Raw genomic sequence first — 17654 nt, forward strand, 5'->3', positions numbered from 1 at the left:
GTGCTGTGTGTTCCCTTTCTAGGTTATTTCTAGGGAAATGCAAACCAAAGGATGTGGTCTCTAATCCAATCCTTAGAGAATGTGACCATGAAATCACTTTTCCTACCTGGTAAACAAAAGATAATGAGAAAAGTGAGGTCGGAAGTTGCTTTACTGAGTCAGGAGCTATAACAGGTGCTGGAGCAGGGGTGTGATCTGAAGGACCAGAGGGAAGGACTGATGAAATTGGACGGGGAGAGCCTCCAGGCCCTTTAGGCTTCTCTCTGACTTTATAATGAAATGCAAAAGTCAGCCTCCATGCTTGTCCTTTGTGTGTAATGATTGTCAAACTCTTTTTCTGTATGTGTCACATTTGACCTTGATGGTTAGTTCATTATGTAATAAATTCAGAATTTGGGCCAGACGCAGTGGCTAATCCCAGCACTTTGGGAGGCCGAGGTGGGCGGATCACCTGAGATCGGGAGTTTGAGACCAGCCTGACCAACATGGAGAAACCCTGTCTCTACTAAAAATAGAAAAAATTAGCTGGGCGTGATGGCACATGCCTATAATCCCAGCTACTCGGGAGGCTGGGGCAGGAGAATCGCTTGAACCCAGGAGGCGGAGGTTGTGGTGAGCTGAGATCACGCCATTGCACTCCAGCCTGAGCAATAAGAGCGAGACTCCATCTCAAAAATAAAAATAAAAATTTAGAATTTGGTCCAAATTAGAAAACAGTTTCTCCTGGGAATGGCCTTGCATAGTGGTCAGCCTGCTTGGTTCTCTCCCCCTGACCTAGCAGCCCATGATTTGGGCTCTTTCCTCCTCTGGTTCAGGGGTGAGGGACGCTGTCACTCTCCGAGAGGGGGAACAGCTTGTGGACCTAGCAGAGGTTCTATTCCTCCCAGCCAGTGCCCTAACAAAGCCAACCTCTGGATAAGAAACTAATTCCTTCCCCTGCTTCTTCAGTTTGACCTCTTAAGGGAAATAAGTCCTGCAGAAGTCACCAGCCTGCCGCGGCAGAACACACAGCAGGCACCAACTGCCCTGCAACTGCTTCCATAACCTGCAGATCCACCAGGGTGTCAGGGGCCCACATGATGCAAAGCTTAGGAAGACGGGGTTTTCAATGGACACGCAACTTTTAAAGTTGTGTGAGATAGGTCGCATTCAGAGTAAGGAAGGGTTGAAAGGCAGGAAGGGCATTTTCCTCTTAGCAGTGGAAGGAGCTTCCTGACAGCCCTCCTTGCTTGCTTTCTGCCTGGCTCACTGCTTTCTCTGCAAGTTCTGGGAGGACTATGTCCTGGGGTCCTGAAAAGGGCTGGGGGTTATCAAGGCACCGATAAGGCACACAGGCTCTCTGGAGGAAAAGGGAGGCTCCTCTGCACTTCCCCTTCCTGCAGGTCCGTGCTGGTTTTTCGTGATGTCATCCATTCATCATTGTGAGCTGACTGGCGGTCCCAGGGCTTGGCCAGCTGCCCAAGGCCAGGAGGGGAGAGAGAGATCCCAGGACAAATGTGCAGCAGGCCCCTGAGCATGTGTAGAAATGTCATCAGTTCCACATGGAAAGACTTGGAGGAAATCAAAGAAGACAGTAAAAGTCACAAGATCCTATCCAATCTTCCCTTCCCTGAATGCCTGGGAAGAATTCAGGGGCCTCTTTCCTGTGGATCAAGAGCCGAACCCTGGAGTGGGCCTAGGTGTGGAGGAGGGACTGCTCTGCCAGGTGGTTCATTCTCCAGAATTCAACCTGTTTCCTAACTCCGTGGTGTTTGAAAGCAACTTCGTCCAGGTACTCTTGGGTGGCACAGAATAGCACTTTTTGATTCTTCTAAACCTGTTACCAAGATATGACTGAGAGAGTCCATCCCTGAAACTGGGGCGGAGTGAGAATTGAGGCAAGAAGCTAGTGACCTGGAATACAAGGCCATCCCCACTGACCTGGGCTTTGCTGAGCCTCAGACAGGGCTTCTCCTACAGATAGCTGTCACCCAGGGAGAAAGGTCAGGGGTCCTCTGCTCTGAGAGGAGAATTCGGTATTCTAATCCCCCAGTTTACTTCAGCCCCCAGGCTGTCACCTGAAGTAGATGAAAAAAGAAGCAGTGAAAAGAGACGCTTCTTGAGAACAAAAATGCGGACTGGAGAAAGAACAGCACCTGGGGACCCAGAGACAGCTGGGCTCAGATTCCAGTCTTCTGCCTTCTCCTTGGGAGGTGACTGTGCAAGTAACCTGTGCAGCCTGAATCTGGCCCCTTTATTGTAAAAGGTTTGAACTGACCTGAGGATGAAATGCTAATACAGCAAGCAAAGCACCTGGTCTAACAGGCACTCGGTGCATGTTTGTCTCCTTGCCTGGGCTCTCCTCTGGTTGGATGGAAGCAAGAATAAACATCACTTTGGAGTTAGAGAGGACCTTCCCGTTCAGTGAAGGTGCAGGAGATAACAGGGCCCCTCAGGAAGGACCAAGAGGATAAATTTTTCAGAGAAGGCCAGGAAACAGTCCAGGGAGGATTGGCAGAAATGACAGATGGCAGGGAACTCCTGAGCTGTAATTCTTGTGGGCAATTGTTAACAAAGGGTGATAGAAATATTGTTTAAATACTAGTAGTTGTTTAATCAATACAGTGGTTATCAATAAGAATTGATATTTGGCCCCAACTGCCACGGAACATTTGACAATGTCTGGAGACATTTTTTGTTGTCCCCATTTGGCTGGTAGTGCTACTAGAACTAGTAGGTAGAGGTCAAGGATGCTACTAAGTATTCTCTAGTGTGCAGGGCAGTATCCTGCCCTCAACAAAGAATATCCAACCCAAAACATTAATAGTGTCAAGGTTGAGAAACCCTGGGCTGAAACAGATGGCGGCTTTTGCCAAATGCTCAGGTTGTGCCTGGGGGCTGTGTTGCAGGTCAAAAGGGGCAGGAATTGGAGAGACATCTACAAAGCCTCCTACACCATGGCCCTGGGGGTGACCTCCTCAGTGCCCTGCCTGCCCCTCCCCAACATCCTACTCATGGCCAGTGTCAAATGGCACCAGGGGCAGAGCCAGACATGGAACAGACCATCCACAGCCCCCAACATCTTCCTGAAGAGGTGAGCAACGCAGATGAGAATGGAGGACAAGAGGGGTGAGGGGTGGATGCAAAGTGGAGGTTGCTTGACTACTAAACTCAAGGAGAAGATAGAGATGTCATCAGCAGTGACACTGATTTTTTTAGACAACAGTATCCTATGACAGGTGGTACACTGGAAGGATAGAGGCCAAGTGGGACAAAGGGAGATGTCATGTGGACAGGAGTGAGGGGCCAGTCTACCTGCCCACTTTCTTTCTCGCTGCACGGACGCCACTGAATTCATAGGAAATCTCTCAGCATTGGGCCCAAGGCAAGGAGGCAGTGAGGTCGGGCAGATGGAGCACTGGTTGGGGAAAGGAGATTATTTTTAGTTCTTGGTATGCAACTAACTGGACTCAATTTTTAAAATCACAAGTTATTTGCTGCTCCTCAGTTTTCTTTTTCCTCCCTTCCTTCCTCCCTCCCTCCCTTCCTCCCTCCCTCCCTCCCTCCCTCCCTCTCTCTCTCTCTCTCTCTCTCTCTCTTTCTTTCTTTCTTTCTTTCTTTCTTTCTTTCTTTCTTTCTTTCTTTCTTTCTTTTGAGAGNTTTCTTTCTTTCTTTCTTTCTTTCTTTCTTTCTTTCTTTCTTTCTTTTGAGAGTGAATCTCAAAAAAGACTGTCACCCAGGCTGGAGTGCAATGGTGGGATCTTGGCTCACCGCAACCTCTGCCTCCGAGGTTCAAGTGGTTCTCCTGCCTCAGCCTACCAAATAGCTGGGATTATAGGCGCCTACCACCACGTCGGGATAATTTTTGTATTTTTAATAGAGACAGGGTTTCACCATGTTGGCCAGGCTGGTCTTGAACTCCTGACCTCAGATGACCCACCTGCCTCAGCCTCCCAAAGTGCTGGGATTACAGATGTGAGCCACCATGCCCTGCCAGTTTTTTTTTTTTTTTTTAATCAGTAAAATAAATGGGACTAAGTCTCACTTAGAGCTGTAGCATACAGTGACATCATGCTTGTCCAGGATGAAGTAGTCTTTTTAAATCTTTGGGCCTCTTTAGATAATCTGTAGGATATCTCAAGAATCTCTAGAAATTCCCAAAAGTCCAGGAAAGCCCTTCATTTCTCCATGTTACCTCGGTGATACACCTCTTCATGATGTTCTTGGTGTACCTGTAGCAAGTACTGCCCAGTCCCAGCTGACTAATATTAGATCCAAAGCCAGATCCTTGAACTTTAACTCCCTTGGGAAGACTAACTGTGGCATTAAACTCAATAAATGAACAAGCCAGACAGTGGGGCAAGCTCCTTTGGTGCTTTCAAGAAAGAAATTTCAGCTGGGTGCGGTGGCTCAGGCCTGTAATCCCAGCACTTTGGGAGGCAGAGACGGGTGGATCACCTAAGGTCAGGAGTTCGAGACCAGCCTGACCAACATGATGAAACTCCATCTCTACTAAAAATAAAAAATCAGACGGGCCTGGTGGCACATGACTGTAATCCCAGCTACTCAGAAGGCTGAGGCAGGAGAATCACTTGAACCCGGGAGGCGGAGGTTGCAGTGAGTCAAGATCGTGCCATTGCACTCCAGCCTGGGCAACAAGAGCAAAACTCTGTCTGAAAAAAAAAAAAAGAAAAAAGAAAGAAAGAAATTGCAAAATCTTATGACTCCAGCCACCTTACCTCCTAGGCTGTCTCTCTCAAATAGGGTCTAGGGCACACAAGAATCATGGCAGGGTGGGTGGAAGTTACAATGCAAGTTCCAGGGCCACACCCAATTCCTACTGAATCTGAATCTTTAGTGGTGTCTTCAGGTGTCTGCATTTTAAACAAACTCAGCCGGTGTATTTGGTCTCCCCAACATTTGAACAGCACTGTGCTAAAGCACCTTCTTTCCTACCTCCAAAAGCCTTAGTTCTAAAGAAGACCTTCCTCATTTTAATGAAGACAGGGTCAGATTGGATGCAATAGGGTTGTCAATGTGTGTCTTCCCTGGTGGCTTCAGGATTCTCCCATTGAAGTTTGTGGAGCTCCAGGTATGTGACCACCATCAACGCATCCTGCAGTTGAGAACAGTCACCGAGAAGATTTATTACCTAAAGCTCCACCCTGACCATCCTGAGACTGTCTTTCACTTCTGGATCCGACTGGTTCAAATTCTGCAAAAAGGGCTGTCCATCACCACCAAAGATCCTAGGATTCTTGTCACTCACTGCCTGGTACCCAAGAACTGCTGCAGCCCCTCAGGAGATTCAAAGGTAAGTAATCACCATTGCCAACCTCCAGCCAAGGCCAGAGCAGTGAGGTAGAGCTTAACCCAGCTGGTATGTGAGCACCCTATGAGGGTGATCTCAGCTCGAGGCCTTTTCTAAACAGCTTTATTGAATAGCATTTAGAACCATAAAATCCACTATGGGGGATTTTCTTATTTTATAATTGTTTTTTGTTTTTATATATATTTTATATAAACAATTTTATGTAAATTGTTTATTGTTTTCTAAAATCTACCATTGTGGATTTTATTGTAGATTATGTTGAAACAGTTTCAACACTTTCAGTAGATGTATAGAGTCATGTAACCATCACCACAATCCAGTTCCAGAACATTTCCATTACCCTAAAAAATTCCCCCTCGCCCATTTGCAGTCATTCCCTGTTCCTACTCCCAGCTCTAGGCAACCATTATCTGTTTTTAGTCTCTACACATTCATCTTTGGCATTTCATATAAATGGAATCTTACAACATATAGTCTTTTGTGTCTGGCTTCTTTCACTTAGCATAACATTTTTCAGGTTCATCCATATTGTAGCATGGGGCCAACTCCAGGGCAGAGTCACAGAGTATTTGTAGTTTCTTTTTGTTTTTTTCTGCTTTTTTTTTTTTTTTTTTGAGATGGAGTCTCACTCTGTCGCCCTGGCTGAAGTGCAGTGGCGCGATCTTGGCTCACTGCAACCTCTGCCTCCCAGGCTCAAGTGATTCTCCTGCCTCAGCCTCCCAACTAGCTGGCATTACAGGCGCGCACCACCGCGCCTGGCCAATTTTTGTATTTTTAATAGAGACGGGGTTTTGCCATGTTAGCCAGGCTGGTCTGGAACTCCTGACCCCGGGTGATCCACCCACCTTGGCCCACCGAAGTGCTGGGATTACAGGCGTGAGGCACTGTGCCCAGCGTTGACCATTTTTCAATTGGGTTTTTTCTTCTTGTTGCATTGTAAGAATTCTTTGTATATTCTGGATACAAGTTGTTCATCAGATATATGATTTGAAAATATTTTCTCTCAGTCTATGAATTGCCTTTCATTTTCTTAATGATGTTTTTGAGGAGCAAAAGTTTTTAATTTTGATAAAGTGCAATTGTCAACTTTTTTCTTCTTTTTTTGAGACAGTCTCGCTCTGTTGCCCAGGCTGGAGTGAAATGGCACAATCTCGACTCATTGCAACCTCCACCTCCTGGGTTCAAGTGATTCTCCCACCTCAGCCTCCCAAGTAGCTGGGATTACAGGCATGCGCTACCACACTCAACTAATTTTTGTATTCTTTGGTAGAGACAGGGTTTCACCATGTTGGCCAGGCTGGTCTCAAACTCCTGACCTCAAGTGATCCACCCGCCTCAGCCTCCCAAAGTGCTGGGATTACAGGCATGAAACTTTTTCTTTTATGGATCAGGTTTTCTATGCATATCTAAGAACTCTTTGTTCATTCCAAAGTCACAAAGATTTATCCTATGTTTTACTTTAGGAGTTTTATAGATTCAGCTCTTACATCTAGGTCTATGATCCATTTTGAGTTAATATTTATGTATGGAATGAGGTAATAATCTAAGTACTTTTTCTGTGTATGTGGATATGTAATTAGCCTAGCACCATTTGTTGAAAAGACTATTCCTTCCCACATTGAATTGTCTTAGCACCTTCGTCAAAAATCAACTTACTATCAATATAAGGATTTATTTCTGAATTATCAGTTCTATTCTGTTGATTTATTTGTCTATTCTGTGTCAATACAACAATGTCTTGGTTACTGTAGCTTTATATTAAGTTTGAAAATGGGTGATATAAGTCTTCCAATTTTGTTCTTTTTCAAGCTGTGTTGGCTATTCTAGATCTGTTACATTTTAATATAAATTTTAGAATCAGTTTGTTAATTTCACAAAAAAACCTGTTAGAATTTTGATAAGCACATGTTGAATTTATACATCACTTTGGGGAGAAGTGCCATCTGATAATATTGAGTCTTCCAATATCTGAATATGGAATGTCTTTTCATTTATTCAATACTTTAGTTTCTCTTAGCAATGTTTTGTAGCTTTTGTTTTGTTTTTAATAGAGATGAGGTCTCGCTGTGTTGCCTAGGTTGGTCCTGAACTCCTGGGCTCAAGCAATTCTCCTGCCTCAGCCTCCCAAAGTGCCAGGATTACAGGTGTGAGCCACATGCTCGGCCTATTTTGTAGTTTTTAGTAGACAAGTTCTGCAAGTTCTGCACTTATTTTATTCAACGTTTTCCTAAGTATTTTATTGTTGTTGATGCTGTTGTGAACAGAAATGTTTGTGTTTTGTTAATTTCATTTTTGGGTCATTCATTGATAGTATTAGAAATACAATTGGTTTTTAAATATTAACTTCATTATATATTATAGCAGTTTTATGGATTCCTTGGGATTTTCTACCTACACACCACACACACACACACACACGCACACACACACACACTCATGCCATCTGCAGTAAGGACACTTTCACATCTTCATTTCCAATCTAGGTTTGTTTATTGCTCTATTGCACTAGCTAGAACCTCCAGTACACGTTTAATAGGAGAAACAAGAGCAGACATCCTTGTCTTGTTCCTGATCTTAGGAAAAAAACATTCAGTTTTTTGCTATTAAGTATGATGCTTATTATGAATATTTGTAGATGCCCTTACTCTGGTTGAGGAAGTTCCCTTTATTCTTAGTTTATTGAAAAGGTTTTCTTTCTTTTGTTTTCTTTCATCATGAATGGGTATTAGATTTTGTTAAATGCTGTCTCTGCATCTATTAAGATGATTATGTGGTTTGTCCTTTATTTTGTTAATATAGTGTATAACATTAATTGATTTTTTTTATGTTAAACCAACTTTGTGTTCCTGCAATAAAATCTGCCTGGTCACAGTGCATATATTTCTTTTTCATATGTTACTAGATTCAGCTTGCTCACATTATGTTGAGGAATTTTGCATTTATGCTCATGAGAGATATTGGTCTGCAATTTTCTTGTGATATCTTTGTGATACCCTAGCTTTGGTATCAAGTTAATATTAGCCTCATTGAAGAAGTTGAAAAGGATTGCCTCCTCTATTTTCTGAAAGAATTCATGAAGCATTGCTATTACTTCTTCTTTAAATATTTGATAGAATTCACCAGTGAAGATACCTGGGCCTTTTTGCCCCAGAACATGATGAATATAAGTCTGACTTCAGCTACAACAGAAACTCCATGAAGGCAGGGGGTTTTATCTGTCTTGTTTATGGCTATATCTCTAGTACCTGGCACCTAGTTGGCATTCAATAAATATGGAATGAATGAGTGGCTATGGACATGGACAGCACAACTGGAACACTTTTGAGTATCACAAGCAACAGTAAAGAAATTAATTTTGTCCCGATGTAAGAAGCAGCACATTATAGGATATATAGGATATATCTTAGAGAAATTAAATTTTAAAACACTAATTAGGCTGGGCGCGATGGCTCACGCCTGTAATCCCAGCACTTTGGGAGGCCAAGGTGGGCAGATCACAAGGTCAGAAGTTCAAGACCAGCCTGGCCAACATGGTGAAACCCTGTCTCTACTAAAAATACAAAAATTAGGCCGGGCACGGTGGCTCAAGCCTGTAATCCCAGCACTTTGGGAGGCCGAGACGGGAGGATCACGAGGTCAGGAGATTGAGACCATCCTGGCTAACACGATGAAACCCCGTCTCTACTAAAAAATACAAAAAAAATAGCCGGGTGAGGTGGCAGGCGCCTATAGTCCCAGCTACTCGGGAGGCTGAGGCAGGAGAATGGCGTAAACCCGGGAGGTGGAGCTTGCAGTGAGCTGAGATTAGGCCACTGCACTCCAGCCTGGGCGACAGAGCGAGACTCCGTCTCAAAAAAAAAAAACAAAAAACAAAAAACAAAAATTAGCCAGGCGTGGTGGCAGACACCTGTAGTCCCAGCTACTTGGGAGGCTGAGGCAGGAGAATCGCTTGAACCCAGGAGGCAGAGGTCGCAGTGAGCTGAGATCACGCCACTGCACTCCAGCCTGGGCATAAGAGTGAAACTCTGTCTCAAAAGAAAAATCCCACTAAATTTCTATAACAAATATATGATTCCCCTACATTTAAGTATAAAACCAAACAGCATAAACTTTATTAAGGCTTATATTAATAGGCTATTCATACATTATATTAAGGTATATTAATAGGAATAAGTATCTGCTAAGTTATGTTAAAAGTATGTAACGAAGATATTATCCTTAAGGCACAAAAGGACATTTTTACCTGTACAAGGAGTGTAAACCAAAAAATATGGCCTCAGAATTGCCTCTGCACTTTGGAAATTTTTGAGTTCTAACACTTTAGAGTCTGAACCATGATATTACGAAAATGTGAAGACCCCAAGGCCTTAACCACCTGGTTCTGCTTTTTTTCTTCATATAGTTAGTACAGAAGAAACTCCAAGCCTCCCAGCCCAGCGAGAGTCTCATTCAACTAATGGCCAAGGGGGAGAGTGAAGCCCTCTCTCAGATTTTTGCCGACTTACACCAGCAGAACCAGTTGAGGTACATGACTTAAATCAGGCCAGCCTCTGACATTCCTTCCTGCAACCCAGAGGTATTAGAGAGGAGAATTTTGTCACAACAGGAACCAGTTGGACCAGCAGTTCAGAGGCAGAACAAATTCCCTTTCTTTCTGAGCACTGGTAATAAACTGAAAACCAGTACAGCTCAGAGGAGGCAAGCACTTATAGCAGCGAAGAGCTCACATAGACGTGGGCCCAAGTCACTGCTCTGACTGCACCCTTGAGCATATTGAAACTTGGGGGCTCAGTTTTCAGATCTGTAATATGGAAATGAAAATAGTGCCAACCTCATCCAGATGTCAGGATCAAATGAGCTCATATGCATCAAGCACTTAGAATGCTCCTCAGCAGATTTAGAGGCAAATTGTAAGAAAGCTCGCAATAAGTATTAACTTGTATTATTAATTCTAACTTGGCTGGAGGTAGAAAACTATTAACACAAGAGAAAGACTGATCTGTTTCCCAGTATAAATAATGTATCCTAGAGATTGTCACTCCATATATCATACAGAGCTCTGTAATGAAGGAACTGCTCGATGAGATGTTATATTGCTGAGCTAGAGGGCACTGGACTCTAATAGAGCAAGGTAGTTTGAAACTACTTTTTGGCTGTCTCAAAATATCAAATCGCTGACTCTTTCTTTCTTCCTTCCTTCCTTCCTTCCTTCCTCCCTCCCTTCCTTCCTTTCTTTCTTTCTCTCCTTCCTTTTTCCTTCCTTCCTTCCTTCCTTCCTTCCTTCCTTCCTTCCTTCCTTCCTTCCTTCCTTCCTTCCTTCTTTTTTGAGACAGAGTCTCACTCTGTCTCCCAGGCTGGAGTGCAATGGCACAATCTCAGCTCACTGCAACCTCTGCCTCTCGGGTTCAAGTGATTCTTATGCCTTAACCTCAGTGTAGCTGGGGTTATAGGCACTCACTATCATGCCTGGCTAATTTTTGTATTTTTATTAGAGATGGGGTTTCTTCATGTTGGCCAGGCTGGTCTTGAACTCCTGGCCTCATGTGTCCACTCACCTCCCAAAGTGCTGGTATTATGGGATTGAGCCACTGTACCTGGCCAAATCACTGATTTTTAAATTACTATTTAAAGAACAGCTTCTGTTTATACCTCATTGGTCACACTCAGTCACATGACCTCACTCAGCTGCAAGAGAGGCTGGGAAATGCATTCCTCATTTTGCATAGCCATGTACACAACACAAAATTAGGTACTGTGCCCCCTAGGGAGAAGGCAAAAAGGGTCACTGGGGGCCTACTGGCACTCTCTGGCACAGCTTTTAATATTTCTAGAAGTTGAGAGGAGGCTAAGATCTGAAGTAGAAAATAGGCAATAGACAGCTAAAGAAAGGGTGAAGAAGGGCCAGGCAGATTAAGGGAATGGGCAGGTGCAAGGCTGAGGCTTCTGCAAAGAAAGAAGCTTGGTGGAAGGCCAGTGTGGAAGAGCAGGTAGTGGTGGAAGAGAATAAGTAGAAGAGGGCAGGGACTGAGCCAGGCAGGGCCTGGGAAGCCATGCGAAGAAATTTAGAATTCCAGTGTCATGGAAGCCTTAGCAGCATTTTAAACAGGGAAGTGACGTGATCCAATTTACATTTTGAAAAGGTCATGCTAGCTGTTGCCTGACAGTTAATTTGAAGGGAAGGAGAAATGTGGAAAAACGAGTTAGGGAGCTATGGCAACCTAGTCTGGGCAGATCAGAAGGATGTAAGAAACGAGGGGAGGAAGGGATTCGTTTTTGCTTCACTGCTATCTTGATAATTGCTTTGTACAGACATTTAGCGCCTTCTCTTCAGTTTCCTAGAATGGAGTCCCTGAGTGATGATTTTTCTCTCATTTGGGCTGGTTCTAGTCTGGTTGCAATTATTACCAGTTTTTGCATACTGGCAACAACATGCAACTTAACAGCAAATAAAATAAATGGCTGAGATGCAGAACTGAACAGATGGCGTCATCCCCTCCTCCTCAGCAAAATCAGCAGCATGGGCTCTGCTCCCCACCTCCCACCCCATTCCACCTCCCCCTTCCTGATTTTTTTTTCTGGAACTTTAATATGCGTCACACCCATCCAATATAGCCACAGCTGGCCTTTTTCATATTTATATCTGTCTCTAAAGCTTTGCATCAGGAACTTTTGAACAAGATCTGAAATACAAATTTAATGTTCTTTTCCTTTACTTTCAACTTTCATTTCCTTGATCTTGAAATGGCTCGAGTTTCAGGAGCAGCAAAAAGGTGGAGACCAACAAGAACAGCTCAGGTAAGGGAGGGCACAGGGTACCACACCTCAAAGAGCTTTCTACTCTGGATATAAGAATAAGATCCCCTCCAGCCCCCATCCTGGTTGTCCTGGTGCTGTCAGTATTGACATTGTCTTTCCATGCCTTAGTTTGAATTCCTTTAGGCTCTCTGGCCACCACAATCAAGTTGGCACCAAGTCCTAACCAACTTCTTTCTTTGCAATTTGTCTTCTATTCTTTACTTCATTTCTACACCCACAGACCCTACACTAGCCCAGCCCTTCTCATCTCAAGCCTGCAGCACTCTTCCACAAGTTCATTTATCCATTTATTCATTCAAAACCATGCACTGAATACTGTGTAAGTCCCAATTACTGTGATGGGCTTTAGGGTCACCATGTAGAAAGACCCCATGGTCCCTCAAGAAGTTTATAATTTGGTAGTGTCAGATGGGGAAATCCCCGAATTACAAAACGTCTCCTTCCAGGCAACATTCAAAGCTTATGCCTAGGGTGCCAAAGGAGCACAAAGACAGGGGTCCCTCATTCCTGCCAGGAAGTTGGCCTGGGAGGCATGGTTTCTGAACTGAGTCATAGACAATGAGTGCAAGTGAGCTGGCTGAAACAGATAAGGCAGGGCATTCCAGGAAGAAGAAACAGAGTCTGCATGAGGCAGCATGACACATTCTGGAAAAAGCAGCCAGTTCCCTATTTCCAGCTTCTATTCACCCCAAATCCACTCAGTTTGCCATGCATGGCCCTGCACAATCTTCCCCCATCTCACCCATCTCACCTGCTCACTCACTGTTCCTCTAATAGCAGCCCTCTGCCTAATCATCTTCTCCAGCCCAAATCTTTTGCTCCAGCAAACCTTAGCTATCCCATGCCTCCTTCATCCCCCATCCACTTCCTTTCCCCAATGCTTCACTCTAAATCCTGCCTATCCTACTAAATCCTACCCTTCACACAACACCTTCCTGCCAGGCTAATCCTTCCTTGGTCATAACATCTCTTTCGTTATTCCCTAGTTGTTTTATAGGTTTGAGGGATATTTCTTCAGTGAATACTAAATTGTTTTCATGCTTCTCAGTTGTCCACAGCATGAAGCAGAGGGCTGAGAACACAATGGGAGGCAATAAATACCCATATACCATGCCACTAATTATTCCTTCATGTTGGTTCAGTGGGCAACCAGAATATCATAACATATTTATAAATTTAGAGAAGACTGTAGGTCCCAAGGGAACTCTGCTAACTTTCGTCTAAATCAGGGATTACAAATGTATAGGTCTGCAGGTGATATAAATGGGTAAAAGGGGCCAGGTGCAGTGGCTCATGCCTGTAATCCCAGCACTTTGGGAGGCCGAGGTGGGCAGATCATGACGTCAGGAGTTCGAGACCAGCCTAGCCAACATGGTGAAACCCCATCTCTACTAAAAATACAAAAATTAGCTGGGTATGGTCCCAGCTACTCGGGGGGCTGAGGCGGGAGAATCGCTTGAACCTGGGGAAGTGGAGGTTGAGGTAAGCCAAGATCGCGCCACTGCACTCCAGCCTGGTGACAGAGTGAGACTCAGACTTAAAAAAAAAAGTGGATAAAGGGCTGGGTGACATGGATGTAAGAAAAGGTTAACTTTTCTCTAAATTCTATTATAAGTAAAACAACTTCTGGCAGCTGACACTTGGTGTCAAAACTGAGAAGACAGCAGGGAGCAGTGGGGATAGTGGCAATGAGAAAGTGAAAGCTTCAATTAAGACTTCCATTAATTGTTGCCATGCTGGAATCCAGGCCAAATATTCTAGTTTTTCAAGAGAAGCCAAAAGATCTGGACATATGTGGCATACTACCTTCCTATAAAATATTAAAGCATAGTATTGGCTAATACTTAGTGGGCAAACAAAACATATCTGCAGACCACATTCAGCCTGGAGGCTGCCAGCTCACAGCCCCTGTTCTAAATGGTGAGCACAGCTGTGGCTGCCTCACATTTTGTCCAAGTCTAAGAATGTTTTCTCATGTTATGCGACTAATGACATGATGGTGATTAATTTCTCTGCATTTAAACATACATTCAAACACACATATGTATAAACATACACACTCAAAACATACCCCATGGCATTAGGCTTGAAAAAAAACAGACGTGAGGATTATTTCAAACATTTCTGGGACTTGAGAAAACAGAATTTTAGGGTCACAGGGTATCTGGCATCATGGGGCCTACCACGCCCAAGATGTTCCTAGGCTGAAATTGAATTGAAATTAACCATCCCATGTGGCCTCCAGGCCCTCTTTTCTCATTGGGCGAGGTAGCATACTCTCTCAGTTTAAAGACTGTTATACCCCAGCCTCTTGGAACTTTTGGATAAATAAGAGAGCCTTACAATTGGAAAAACCAGAGGCCCAACAGCACCTGTGTGGCTGACTCTTTGCACTCCCCACCAGCAGGTGGTGTGGCCTATTATGGCAGTGCTTCTCAAAGTTTAATGTCCAAACAGTCCCCCATAGATCTTGTTAAAAGGCAGATTTGAATTTCTTGGGTCTAGCGGGCTTGAGACTGCGATTCTAACATGCTTCCAGGTAATGCCCAAGGTGCTGGGCTGCGGGCCATCCTTTGAAAAGCCAGGCCCAAGTGGACCAAGAAAAGGCTCTGGCTTAAGGTCTTCTGAGGTTCGAGGCCATTGCTAGTTCAGCTAGATGAATCTCCTGGGGGAAATTCACTCAGTTAACCCATCTGAATCATATTAGGTCTCTCCTTTTACTGGTGCTTCTTGTTCATGTGATATAGTGGTAAGAACGTGGACTCTGGAGCCAGGCTGCCCGGCTTGGAATTCTGACTCTGCCTCTCCTTGTGTGACCATTGGTAAATTACTCATCCTCTCTGTCCTTACAGAGGTGAGGATTAAAGGACCATGAATGCATGTAATTGTTTGGAATGGTGCCTGGCACATCATAAGCACCCCCCAAATGTCGACTGTTACCTGTGAGTGCTCTGTGAACCAGCATACAAACAAATGCATTTCTTTACTTGATCTAGGGAGAGATTCTTCCCGTGAAGACAGCATCCCTTGCACCCGTGACCTACGTTGGAGAGCTTCATTCACGTATGGAGAGTGGGAAAGAGAGAACCCCTCCGGCCTGCAGCCCCTGTCACTCCTCAGCACTCTGGCAGCCTCCACTGGGCCACAGCTGGCCCCACCAATAGGTACAGCAATGGGAGGAATCCCCTGCCATTGTGGGGCAGCCCTGGTATTCAGCCTCAGGGCTGGGTCAGGTCCTGGGGTCCTGAGAGTGATTCCAGAAAGCTGTGTGGTATGGTCGAGGGATGCTAGCCACAGAGACCTCAGCCCTCTTTTCCCAACTGGGCTGAGCAAAACCCTGATGCGTGGCACCTCCAGGGCCCCCAGAGTTCCCCCAGATGCTGTTGATGCTACAGCTGCTTTCTCTTGCTGTGTGGGAGGCGTAAGGGGTCTCCTCTGCAGAGTCCCCATGTGGTCTTTCCTCTCTTTTCCTTTCCTGGAGCTCTTGAAGAGCCTTCTTACTGCTTGGGTTGGGGTGCAGAGAGTGAAAAGGAAGTAGGCTAAGGGGTCTGGGATGGGGTCAGACCTCCCTAACGTCCCAGTCCTTCTCTCTCCATGCTCAAGGCCCATTTGTCTATCCACACACTCATTTAATAAACATTTGTGAAGTACTTCCTACGTGCCTCTGTCTGACCAGAGATAGATTTCCTTAAAAGGGAGGGGTGATTTCTGTTTTCTAAAGTAAAATATCATTAATAAACCACCAACTTTTTTTTTTCTGAGACAGAGTCTCACTCTGTCACCCAGGCTGGAGTGCAAAGGCATGATCTCAGCTCACTGCAACCTCTGCCTCCCAGGTTCAAGTGATCCTCCTGCCTCAGTCTCCTGAGTAGCTGGAATTAAAGGCATGCACCGCCACACCCAGCTAATTTTTGTACTTTTAGTAGAGACAGAGTTTCACCATGTTGGCCAGCCTTGTCTTGAATTCCTGACCTCAGGTGATCTGCTCGCCTTGGCCTCCCAAAGTGCTAGGATTACAGGTGTGAGCCACTGGGCCCAGCCACCACCAACTCTTATAAGATACTATTATAGATAGTTGACCATTTTTTAAAATTAGCATAAGTATCTATGTGCTCACAAAAGAGCTTTTTAGGTAATTTATATCTTATCAAACACTTTTCTCTCCTACGCTCACAGGAAATTCTATTTGAGCCATCCTTCCACAATGGGGAGAATCTATGCAAGCCTCATCAGTACCACTTTGCAGCATTCAGCTTCTGAGGGATTATCAGGATGGAGAGGAGGAGAAAACTGCAACTAAGGAAAAATAGTCACCTCACAGTGACAGCAGAGCCTTTCCAGCTGTACATAACCACGTCCTCACCACTGCACCTCGGCATACGCTACCTCCATGCCGCTGCCAGAGCTGGCCTAGCAAGATGTGCTCTCAGAATGGCCGGGTCCAAGAGATGGAGGAAAGGAGTGAAAGCGAAGTAGGACCAGAGAAGTGGAAGAAAGCAAAATGAAGGTGACGAGAAAGGTGGCGGGAGAAAGTCAAAGCAGATGACAGACACAAAGAGAGGCAGTAACAAGAAACAGAAGAGACTTGGCAGACGAGATAAGGAGGACAAGAGAAGGGACACACCCCTGAGAGATGCTCACCAAGCTTCTATTTATCTAATTTAAAACTTGAAAGTAAAGCCATAAACAAACAAACAAAAAGAAATATGTTTTCTTCCCTGCTCAGACCATTCTGGACAAATATGAACTGCCAGACACCTTCCATCTCCCTTTCTGTCTGTTTTTCTTGCTAGTTCCTCTCTTCTGATTAAAGCTTTATTCCTTCATTGTTGGTCTGTTCCCTAACTTGGACTTGCTAGCCCTATTGTTCTGAATAGAGGTTTGGGTTTGAGGTGCAGAAAGGTTCTTACGGGAGGTAGTAAGACAAGGTGTGTAAGGAAGGGTGAATTTCTCTTTTGTGTTCAAATTCCCTAAGTTTGCTATTATCTCCGTGCCGCAAACACTGGCTCAACTTCTTTTTTGTATAACACTCCCTTGAAATGTCGACATAGCTTGTTAGTACTTTTTAAATTAGAGATTCCAGAGATAGGAGATATAGGCTCAACATATAGGTTAATCAGAGGTTTACCAATTATAGATGAAGGGAGTCATGAAGGAGTGTTTGTCAGATGGTCTATGGACTGGCCTCTTTGTTTAAAATGTGCAATACTGTCAGGAGCAGTAGCTCATGCCTGTCATCTCAACACTTTGGGAGGCTGAGGCAGGTGAACTACTTGAGCCCAGAAGTTTGAGACCAGCCTGCGAAACATGGCGAAAACCCATCTCCGCCAAAAATACAAAAAAATTAGCTGGGAGTGGTGGTGTGTGCCTGTGGTCCCAGCTACTAGGGAGGCTGAGATGGGAGTATTGCTTGAGCCCAGGAGGTCGAGGCTGCAGTGAGCAGTGAGGGTGCCACTGCCTTCAGCCTGGGTGACAGAGTGAGATCGTGTCTTAAAAAAAGAAAAATTGCCGGGCGCGGTGGCTCACG

General features: G+C 44.7%; 1 protein-coding gene across 3 annotated transcripts; it reads left to right on the plus strand.

Moving 5' to 3' along the window:
• The first annotated feature begins 1425 nt into the window (after positions 1–1425).
• On the plus strand, positions 1426–16953 carry FAM71F1 (family with sequence similarity 71 member F1). 3 transcript variants are annotated; one of them, XR_003118615.1, is made up of 8 exons: positions 1426–1771; positions 2889–3073; positions 5041–5293; positions 9714–9835; positions 9918–10221; positions 12069–12106; positions 15124–15291; positions 16304–16953. XR_003118615.1 is itself a non-coding variant. In XM_025379934.1 (7 exons), exons 1-7 carry the CDS (start codon positions 1526–1528, stop codon positions 16315–16317), a joined length of 1032 nt encoding a protein of 343 aa, XP_025235719.1. In that variant the 5' UTR covers positions 1426–1525; the 3' UTR covers positions 16318–16953. The 3 variants fall into 3 exon arrangements, 2 of the variants coding, with proteins under 2 accessions (XP_025235719.1, XP_025235720.1); XM_025379934.1 differs by lacking the exon at positions 9918–10221 and having other exon boundaries at positions 12063–12106; XM_025379935.1 differs by lacking the exon at positions 9918–10221.
• The last annotated feature ends 701 nt before the right edge of the window (positions 16954–17654 follow it).

This window comes from Theropithecus gelada, chromosome 3 (genome assembly GCF_003255815.1).
Source record: "Theropithecus gelada isolate Dixy chromosome 3, Tgel_1.0, whole genome shotgun sequence".
Lineage (NCBI taxonomy): Eukaryota > Metazoa > Chordata > Mammalia > Primates > Cercopithecidae > Theropithecus > Theropithecus gelada.